The 11,113-nt window shown below is 37.5% G+C and overlaps 1 protein-coding gene across 1 annotated transcript; it reads left to right on the forward strand.

Annotated features, from left to right (window-relative positions):
* Window positions 1–77: 77 nt before the first annotated feature.
* On the forward strand, window positions 78–10,556 carry LOC114537827 (erythroid differentiation-related factor 1-like). Its single transcript, XM_028558925.1, has 23 exons — window positions 78–154; window positions 251–357; window positions 885–948; window positions 1,230–1,261; window positions 1,358–1,451; window positions 1,594–1,659; window positions 1,735–1,814; window positions 1,977–2,124; window positions 2,740–2,864; window positions 3,959–4,070; window positions 4,824–4,886; window positions 5,047–5,131; window positions 5,551–5,603; window positions 5,897–5,952; window positions 6,040–6,081; window positions 6,362–6,587; window positions 6,864–6,920; window positions 7,077–7,142; window positions 7,357–7,958; window positions 8,223–8,456; window positions 8,716–8,998; window positions 9,505–9,660; window positions 9,772–10,556. Exons 1-23 carry the CDS (start codon window positions 119–121, stop codon window positions 10,546–10,548), a joined length of 3,564 nt encoding a protein of 1,187 aa, XP_028414726.1. The 5' UTR covers window positions 78–118; the 3' UTR covers window positions 10,549–10,556.
* Window positions 10,557–11,113: the final 557 nt, after the last annotated feature.

The following is an 11,113-nucleotide window of genomic DNA, read 5'->3' on the forward strand; positions in this document are numbered from 1 at the left end:
TTTTGCTTTTAAAACAAAGTTTTTATATTAAATCTTGTGTGAAATTTTAGGACCTTGTTCATCGTTTTAGGCTCAAACGCCCGACGTCAACTCGACGGCTGTTGTTAAATACACAAAAATGGGACCGATTGAAACATATTCAACGTTAGAACTTGTAAGTCATCAAAGAACTGCCTTGCAATTTCTATATTTCAGTTGTTGAAGCAAAAAATATCATCAAATTGCGGTCTAATGAGTCGTTTTTGTTTAGAACACGGACATAAACCAACCTCCAGACAATTGGCTTCATGACAGTCTTCAAGGGAGGTTTAGTAACTGGACCTCAGCCAGACATGAGCCTCCAAATGACTTGTCAAGGTATTAAATGCTTTGCTTGTGTGGTTTATTTTTCTCTGAAATGTAGACCACTTTGCTTGTAGCCGTCTCATTTGAAGCAAAAGTCATCTCAACCTGGTGCAACTTGCTTTTACCAACCAACCACAAAGTATAATTGCTAACATTCAACTCAATTTCACTGAAATATGCAGAGGCCGGTTGTATCAAGCCCGTTTAGCTTAAATGGTGGATAAGTCAAAATTAAATAACACTCTCACATCTCTCTTGAATGAGTCAACTTGAATATTATGCACTGAATATGTAGTTGTAAACAGTATCTTTGTATTAAGGTTAAAAACATTTAGTTCGCTTGTTGAATAAAACGATAGACTTGCTTTCTATTTTGAACTTATCCACCGTTTAAGCTAAACAGGCTTGATACAACGGGGCCCTGATGTAACATTGGTGATAAACCTGTTGTATTATGTTAAACTGATGTACCATTATATTATTGGTGCTATTATGATACCCTGTCAATAAATACCAGCTTCGTTTTTTTATAAATCTAGTTTTAATATGGCCCACTCATTTCTGGAAAACATTGATGATGTTGATGTCATCTCAGACGCTGAGGTAACGTTCGCTGTCAATTCTCAGAATTTCATTGATTTTGCTCAGACAAGACTGAAGTTAACTTGAATAAAAGGAGTGTAGGGTTAAATGAAACAGAATAAACTGGAATGAAATGAAATGAACTTCTAAATTAAATGCTAAGCCATAGTGAATTGAACTGTATTAAAATGGCATGGGGTAAATATTCAAATGACTGATCAAACTGGAACCACAAAGAACCAATGAAACAGATTAGCTAATAGCTTAGTTTGAATAACATAAGACTTTTTAATCTCTTTCAGAACATAAAGAAATTGTTAAAGATGCCTTTCAGGTAAATTTGTGCATCTAATGCTGTGTCTGTTGGTACAATTTATCAACCTAATGTATTCAATTATATTTCGTGTAAAACTACTGAATATATTTTCAGCAAAAGTGGAATAAGTCTGAGTGTGAACAAAGTTGGTAAAACATTACTTCTGGATGAATTCGACGTTCAAAATGTCCTCAGCCAGGCTGCGCAGGTAAAGTAAAAAATCACTGTTCACTAAGTGCATATTTTTTTTGCAAAACATTTGAAGAACTCTGTGCATTTTCTCTCAGACTGGAGAAGCTAAACCCAGCCACAATTATACATAATAAATGCTTCACAATGTTGGATTTCAGAAAGAAAAACTTGAGGATATGCAATGGCTACAAGATGTTTTCAGCGAAGAGGCAAATATGGAAAAGGTAAGCGACGAAAATGATCCTAATCTCTTTTATTGAGAGCTGATTTGTCAAACATTTGAACGGTTCTTTCCTTAGAATCAAACCTCGCTTCGCAGAAAAAAAAATCCAAGAGACAGTCGAGAGAGAAATATGATGTCAAAATTCTTGTGTTACAGGTCAGTAATGTTATGTTTCAGCAGGATTGTTTAGGGGGGTTGAATTTTCAAACGCTACACCCTCTGTCAGTTCTGAGGGAGATGTTTCAAGCATTTAGAATATTTCAGTCATTTTTTATTGCATTCTTTAATTGACTTGTAATTTACTTTTATTTCTATCAGTTCCCCTGATGTAAATATTGAGCCAGATCAAAATCAGTTTTCATCAGATATTACAAACCAATCTTGTGATGCAACGAACATTCAGACCATTCAACCATCCAGTTCCTGTAGAGACCTTGTGCCATTTCTGCCAGAGCCTTTTCCTAAGGTAAGATTTGCATGAACTGTTCACATGATTTATGATAGAATATAATATTGGACAGAAGATGAGGTGAAGAGTGATACAGAGAACTTACTGGAACAAGCCTTTACTGAATAGAGAGGGAGCTTGATAGAAAGAGGGGCAGAAAAGAGAGGAGAACTTGATGGAGAGGGGGGTTGAATGGAAAGTAGGACTTGGTAGAGAGGGAGGGGCAGAAAAGAGAGGAGGACTTGATGGAGAGGGGGGCTGAATGGGAAGGAAAACCTGATGGAGAGGGGGCTGAATGGGAAGGAAAACTTGATGGAGAGGGGGCTGAATGGAGAGGGGAAGATGCTGCTGAGAAGAGAAAAACCTGGTGGAGAGGGGGACCCTGAATAGAGAGCAGAACTTGAGAAGAGAGGGGCTTTTTAGGGAATACGACTTGGTGCAGAGGGGGGGGAATGGAATAGAGAGCAGGACTTGATGGAGAGTGAGGGCTGGATAATATAGCAAGAACCTGGTGCAGAGGGGGGATGAATAGAGAAGAAAAATTGATAGGAAGGGGCTCAATAGAGATAATATAAAGTGGAGGGAGAGTTTATCATATCAGAGAAACTCTGATGATCTCATTTTTGCTTTCAGCCCCAAGAAAAATCACGATTCCAACGAAATGTTTTATGGAAATTTGAAGACACAAAAATGTTGATCGGTTCAAATATGCCCATATTTGGTGGTGGAAAATACCCGGCTGTCAGCCTGAGATTGAAGTAAGAAAGATTTCAAATCATATATTTATTATGCTGGGACCGGTTGTATCAAGCCCGTTTAGCTTAAACGGTGAACAAGTTCAAGATAAAAAGCAAGTCTATCGTTTTATTCAACAAGCCAACTAAATGTTTTTAACCTTAATACAAAGATACTGTTTACAACTACATATTCAGTGCATAATATTCAAGTTGACTCATTCAAGAGAGATGTAAGAGTGTTATTTAATTTTGACTTATCCACCGTTTAAGCTAAACGAGTTACGAGTCCCCGAGCGTGCAAGGGTACTAATTCCGCTGGGAGATTAATTACACCCGGGTATTGTGCCAACGGAATGCTACTTGTGCGCACGCGCACAATTTGAACGAATGAAGACTGGTAATTAGCAACTTGCTGATTGGCTAAGACGAAACGTTTGTGTTTCAGTGAAAAACGTCAGCAATTTAACGGTCATTTTGCAAAGTATTTTTTTAAAAAAATGTTTTCAAAACACAATATGAAACAGTTTAAAATATCATTAAAACTGGAAGAGTTAGCAGTGAAAAGGAACAACTTGTTGTTGATAATCCTTGAAATAGTAGGTGTCTACTTTGTTTATTTCGAGGTTTATTTCGTGTTTGCTGTACGAATACATTTTATGACCTTGGTACATTATGTTGTTTTGTTCGGTTTTGCGAAGACATAACCGACTATTTAAGCTTTACATCATCGTTTTAACTTCAAAAAGAGTTCTTAAAAGCGTAATTCGGAGTTTTGATATAACAAATATATCGCTTTCAAGCTTTTATAGAGGCGACTGCAATCACTGCATGAGTTCAATAATCGAAAAACAACATTCAAACGTTATTAACTGCTTGGTTATTTATATTATTTGTGCTGTTTTGATGTTTTGAAGGTTTAGTTATAGTGAAGTATTAACTCTCACTTAAGCTGTGAAAGTCTATAACTTTATGCAACGTAATACAGCAGGAAAACGGGTGATTTCACTTCACCTTTAATTTTAATATGACTGTGTTTGTTTCCGAAAAGTTAGTCTTGTAGATGTCTTAGAAAGTCAGTGTTCCCTTTAGTAACATTGATTGTTTTTTATTCTCAGCGACTGCTCCAAACCTATCAATGTTTTGACCGGCCTGGATTACTGGCTTGATAATTTGATGTGTAATGTTCCTGAGGTCGTTATGTGCTTTCATATGGATGGTATTGTGCAGGTAAGGTAATAAACTAATAATGATACATGGCTTTTGAGAATGACAGTTTACATGAGAGTTTCATCAACTATCATTGCTTGATCAAACGAGAACAAGAGTTGCATGAGAGTTGACAAGCGAGAGTTTACATGAGAGTTTCATCAACTATCATTGCTTGATCAAACGAGAACAAGAGTTGCATGAGAGTTGACAAGCGAGAGTTTACATGAGAGTTTCATCAACTATCATTGCTTGATCAAACGAGAACAAGAGTTGCATGAGAGTTGATAAGCGAGAGTTTACATGAGAGTTTCATCAACTATCATTGTTTGATCAAACGAGAACAAGAGTTGCATGAGAGTTGATAAGCGAGAGTTTACATGAGAGTTTCATCAACTATCATTGTTTGATCAAACGAGAACAAGAGTTGCATGAGAGTTGACAAGCGAGAGTTTACATGAGAGTTTCATCAACTATCATTGCTTGATCAAACGAGAACAAGAGTTGCATGAGAGTTGACAAGCGAGAGTTTACATGAGAGTTTCATCAACTATCATTGCTTGATCAAACGAGAACAAGAGTTGCATGAGAGTTGATAAGCGAGAGTTTACATGAGAGTTTCATCAACTATCATTGCTTGATCAAACGAGAACAAGAGTTGCATGAGAGTTGACAAGCGAGAGTTTACATGAGAGTTTCATCAACTATCATTGCTTCATCAAACGAGAACAAGAGTTTCATGAGAGTTGACAAGCGACATATTTTCATCTCTAGAAATACGAGCATTACAAAACAGACGAACTTCCACTTATCGAAGGAAGTCAATTCTCGCCTGGGGTAAGTTGTTCCAGCTGTCTTTCCTGAAGTAATCCTTTGCATCTAGACTCGGGGTTCTACTGACAGCAAACCTACGAATGAGAGTATTCCTTTGCAATGTTTTTTGAATTGCTTTACCATCAGTATTTATAACAAATGCAATGTGATATTATGTTTCAAGGTAATCAAAGACGTTGCGAGGAATATTCTATCATTTTTAAAATCCAACTGCACTTTGGAAGGACACACGTATTGGCTTTTCAAAGGTACGCTGAGTCGGTGAGACCTTTTTTGTTTCCAGAAAATGCAGAGTCTTGAAACTCGCAGAGGGCAGATTTCTGTGAAAATCAAGACTATCGTTCATTGCCGTTCATATAAATCCCGTCCCTTCCATTTTATGTCTAAAATTCAAGAAAGGTTTACTATATAATCGCCCTAAAATGATATATTTATATCTTTCTTTAAAGCCATGTTACACGGTGCAATTTATTCTTGCAGCTTGCAATGCAATTCTACTTCTAAGAGATGTAAATTAGTGAAGAGTCTTGCAGAAGAAAAGTGCATGAAGTGTAATAAACACAAGAGTTTCGTTGTTCCCAAATATACATCTCTCAAAAGTAGAATTGCATTGCAAGTTGAAAGAAAAATTGCACCTTGTAATATGGCCTTAATCTCTCTGATGCAGGACACGGTAGCGATGTTGTGAAGCTTTACGATCTAACTTCATTATGTGACAAGGTATTAAACTAAAAAAAATCTTATAGAAACGAAAGGAGGCCATCCTCTTCAGACAAGGCCGAAACTAGAACGATAATTGGGCGGGAGGTGTTTATTCATATATTCAGTTCTGCCCGACGGATTTATTTTATAAGCACTTCGACAGAACTGGGTATATGAATAAATCCCCCTCACAATATCGTTTCTAGTTTCGGTCCTGTCTTTAGGCTTTGATAAAGCAAAACGATGTTATATTACTTGCTTTATAATTAAGCGCTCACTAATACAAATCTGTAATGAACATCTCCTTGTAGACCTCAGACGAGTCGGCTAATCCATTTAGCATACCAGTAGCGATGTTACTTTACAGGTATAGTGATTGCTATTTACTGGGGATTTTTTATATAAACGTAAGAATTCTTCGACAGATTAAAATATCAAATATTTTTTTATTCAGAGTGGCAAAAAACATGATGAATCAGACTACGATTACCGACAGGTAATAATGCTTTAAATATATGTGTCATCAAAGACATATCTCAACGTAACTTATATCTGAAATACAACCGCTTTATTTGATTTCAATTTTCAAATATTTAAAATTTCATTGAAAAGCGAAGTATTTGTTATAGGTAATAGCATGGATAATGCAATAGGATTAGCGATTTTATTTGTGTGTTTTTTGTAATGAATTTCATCTGAAGATGGAAAATGAAATGTATTCATGAAGGTTGAACATTGCTATTCTAAAAATGCATGCATGGTCCTTTTTGTTTCAGGGAGCAAAATATGGTTCAAGTTTTGCTGACGAACTGTCTTGATCTCCTTAACAACGAGCCTCGTCCTGACGACCATCTTGAGATAATTACGTCATCGCATTACCTACTAGCTGAAGTGTTCTCATTGGCTGATCAGAGAAATGAAGAACAAATTCTAGGAAATACAGCAACTGAGGAAGGCGCTAATAGCGAAAGTCAGGATGACGACGCGTTTCCCTGGCCTAAGGTGACTCATAGATTTTAAAACGAGAATATTTTTTCAAGACATCGTTGGTCGCATGGTCGCATCGTTGGTCGTACCCAGGCGCTTTCATAGTAAAATAAAGTTGCATTCAGCTGTTATATAGTGGTATGCTGAAAAAAGGCGAGCGCGCAGGGGTGCTTGGGGGTGCTATCGAAAGTGCTCTTTTTTTCTATGTTTTTACCTACACTGCGCTACCTTAAGATAGAGTCTATTGTTGGGTACAAATTCACAACTAACTACGCTCATATCTCTTTTTAGACATTAGCAATCAGCGATCTCTCAAAATCGAACAATTTCGAAGAATCTTTCGAAGAGGTCAGAGTTTTTCTGTGAAATTTAAACCAGCTGAAATATCAGTTGAGATTACAATAGCCTTGCGTATAATCCCAAAAGTATTTTCTATTGAAAATGGTAATTCTGTTTTTAACTTTTCTCAGTAGACTAAAAAGAACTGAACACATATTTTTCTAGGTCGCTGTTGATGTTCCAGTGAACGTTCATGAGAAACTCCAAATTTCATTGTCGCATGTTGTTAAGGTGAGGTCATTTGCAGATTTTTAAAATTCTTTTTTACTTTGGTCTTTTCTTGTTTTGAGCTAGCGAGTTCATGCGAATTTGTGCACAGAATATATCGATCAACAACTTTCAATCTATATGTATAGAAACGATTTCTGAATATCGTTTGAACTGGCTTTGTAAAAGTTAAAGATTTTCACGAGACCGCATTTAGCGTTAACTTCACTGTTTCTAGGCTTTGAAAAGTCTTCGTAGGTCTTTGGAAGATCGCAAGTTCTCAGCCAACGAGACTAAACGTCAGACAGTGCTCCCCAGTCGTCCCTACATCCTGGCATTACCTGACGCGACTTTCACAGCGAAGACTGGCGATGAATTTGTCCCCCACGTGACCGAAAGCGAGAGTACCGATGAAATGACCCCCCTGAATTTCAACTTCCGCCAATGGCAAGGCACCTTTGAGTCCGTTCTGATACGTAAAGCCGCTGGACTCTATTCGGATTTAGCATCGCTGGCTCACTCCGACCGCGCCCACGGTCTTGCCCTGCGGTATCTTCGGCTATCCCTTCTACTGCTGTCTTCGTACCGTAATCTTGAATGGGTGAATTCGAATCAAGAGTTGGACCTATTACCCACAGTGCTCTGTGGATGTGGTGACGTATACATGTCAATGGCGAAGTCACGTGATCTCACGCAGTGTTTAGAAGCAAGTGAAAAGGATTATGGGACAGCACACGAGTGTGATTTATATTTCGATGCAAACTATAGAGTTGGCAATGAGAAAGTTTACCAACTGCAAGTTGACTTTACCCCTGATGTTGAGAAACTCTTGCTGAAAAGGTATTTTGCAATGCACCCAGATGTCACCTACTTTAGTATTTAACTTTGTCTAATGTCAGATGATTTTACTCATCAGTGGAAGAATACTGTCAGTTAATAAGTTAACAAAACTATCTGTCAGTGTCTCTTGTTAACCCATTAGCTTGCAATGCACCCAGATGTCACCTACTTTAGTATTTTACTCTGTCTAATGCCAGATGATTTTACTCATCAGTGAAAGAGTACTGTCAGTTAGTTGCATGAAACTATTTTTTTTTCTTTTAGTGAAAATCTTTATAAGCGAGCTTTGGACGTTTCAAATGACTCCTGTCAAATTGAGCGTCTAGTAACCGTGACTAGAAGACTGGGAAATATTAGAAACGAACTTGGAATGCTTTATATGAATACCGCTGTTGATATGAGTGTTGGCGCGGATGATGAAACACCGGAACTTTACTGGAAGAAAAGTTTGGATGCGTTCAGCGCTGGGATACGAGCCTTTGAGGCCGTTGATGACAGGTACTCGAGTCAGGTTTCTAAGAGATGATCCTTACTGGACTTCTAGGAAGAACAGTTTAGAACTGATAGAGCTATCCAGTATAAATAAAGTTAGTTTAGTTTAGGTTTCCTCCTGTAGTAACACTGGATCAATAAGAGATGATCCTTACTGGACCTCTAGGAAGAACAGTTTAGAACTGATAGAGCTATCCAGTATAAATAAAGTTAGTTTAGTTTAGGTTTCCTCCTGTAGTAACACTGGATCATTCTGTGATTTCAGACAAAACGTGGCTCTTCTTCACTCGAACTCTGGTCGTTTGATGCGTCTTTGTGCGCAAACTCTTTTCAATCATTCTGATAAACAAGGAACAATCAGCGCCCAGGAAAAGGCTTACTACATTTCCGCTATTGAACATTACCAGAAGTCTCTTATGAAACTAGGGGAGCGAAAGTCATTCCCAGAAGTATGGGACCAAGTCACGTGGGATCTATCCGGGACTTATTACACGATGGGAACCTTGGTTCAAGATTATTTTTCATTGGAAGATTCTGAAACGGAAACAGTAAGTATTCGTAATGAATAATCTCTTGTTCACAATCAATAATCATTGGCGGTGGCAATTTTCCCTTCACCTTCTAGAATATCAAACTATATCTATCAGTATAATTCATTGCATCATAGATACCTGTGATTAACATGAAAATGAAATAATTTTCGTTATCCTTTAGTTGTCCTTAAGTTGTCCTTTAGTTGTTCTTTATATAGTTGTCCTTTTAGTTGTCCTTTTAGTTGTCCTTTTAGTTGTCCTTTTAGTTGTCCTTTTAGTTGTCCTTTTAGTTGTCCTTTTAGTTGTCTTTTAGTTGTCCTTTTAGTTGTCCTTTTAGTTGTCCTTTTAGTTGTCCTTTTAGTTGTCCTTTTAGCGGTCACGGTCAATAAGCATTTGTTGGTAATCATTATTCTCTTTTTGATATTCAAAAATCTCTTTTTGATAATCAATAATCTGACTCTTTTTGATAATCAATAATCTCTTACTGATAATAATCTGATTAGCTTTGTTGTCTCTCGTAGTGTGAGAAAGAAGTGTCAGATTTGATGTTCAAATCTTTGAAACTTTGCGAAGGTTTGAAATTTTCAAACGAGGAGATGAATTCTGACGTGAAACATCGAATTGGCTCGATTCACTATCGTCTAGGTTCACTGTATCACAATTCTTACAGAATGTTGGTAGGTTCCTCAGTTTAAACAGAGTTTAAATTCATATTTTCAAGCGAGTTTTACTTTTGATTGTAAAAATGATAAAATATAAAGCTTTACTGAAATATTTCTGTTGTTCAGTCTCCGACCGACTCAAACTCGAAAAAGAAACGGCACCTCGCGGAACTTCACTACAATAAAGCCGCTGACCAGATTGACGTGACGTCATACCCGACCGAGTGGCTCAGACTAAACCTGGAACGAGTGGCCTTGTTGGAACACCAGCTCAGCAGCGCGCGAAGCAAAGGGAGTGGGGCAAGTAAGATCTATGATTCGATATTGGAGCTTTTATTGGAGTCAAAGCATGCATTTGAAGCATATAAAGGTGGGACTGATACGTTTTTATCGCGTGATAACGTTGTGTGTGAGAGAATGGGTCCTAGTCTTGAGGGAAAACTTCATTTTTCTGGGGAAACAAAGTCCGCAAATTCCAGCAAAAATGAAAAAATTGGGGAAGTTTTAACCAGTCAGAAACATTCTGTTGGCACTGCCGATAATTCTGGCGATAACTCGGCGGAATACGGGACAAATTATTCGGCCAAACAGGACGGGAATAATAAAGTGGGAAATACGCTTGATGATGACGATTCAAACGAATTTTTAAATCTTCTTCAAATTTTTGAACAAAGATTGAAAAATTGTCTGAAGGAGAATCTCAAACTTCGTACTGGTGGTAGAGCTACCGCGAGCACGCAGGAGAAAGAACGAGAGAACGTTCTTAAACGGATATTCGAGGTCACGCTTCGGGCAAGCGTGACACGGAAACCCAAAACGTCGAGTCCAGCAGAGCTGTGTAAAAATGTCCTGGAAACTATCGCTGTTATAGAGAAATTGCTTAATAATACTGATATAAATTGATTTAAAATTTGTATTTAAAACCAGGCAGAAAAAATATGAAACTCTGATGTAAACTCTCGCTTGTCAACTCTCATGCAACTCTTGTTCTCGTTTGATCAAGTAATAATGATAGTTGATGAAACTCTCATGTAAACTCTCGCTTGTCAACTCTCTTGCAACTCTTGTTCTCGTTTGCAACTAGAAATTAAAAAGTCGGGAAAAAATTAGCGCGCGCTCGTTTATGACATCAAAATTAGTTTTATGACCTCAAGAAAATTTCATTTTGCGTTTAATGCGCGCTCTAGACCCGAACACTCTTCAAAATTTTTACATACCGAGTGACAAAGGGTACGAAGTTATGGAAAACTCAAGTAATTTTTCAGAAAATGATAATGATCGGGCTACAAGGTAAGATTTTGAACCGTTTCACTTTAAAATGTCGATAATGGTTGCATGAATTGTTTATTTATTTATATCATTGTAGCTGTGAATCAGAACCAATTGACGAAAGCCTATGTTGGGCAGATTTTTTCAAAGATGTTGGCACACAAGTTAGTGTTTTGTTGTTAATGTCATTCCTAGGAAA

This window comes from Dendronephthya gigantea, unplaced genomic scaffold (assembly GCF_004324835.1).
Source record: "Dendronephthya gigantea isolate DGI-Jeju-01 unplaced genomic scaffold, DenGig_1.0 000165F, whole genome shotgun sequence".
NCBI classification, from domain to species: Eukaryota; Metazoa; Cnidaria; class Anthozoa; order Malacalcyonacea; family Nephtheidae; genus Dendronephthya; species Dendronephthya gigantea.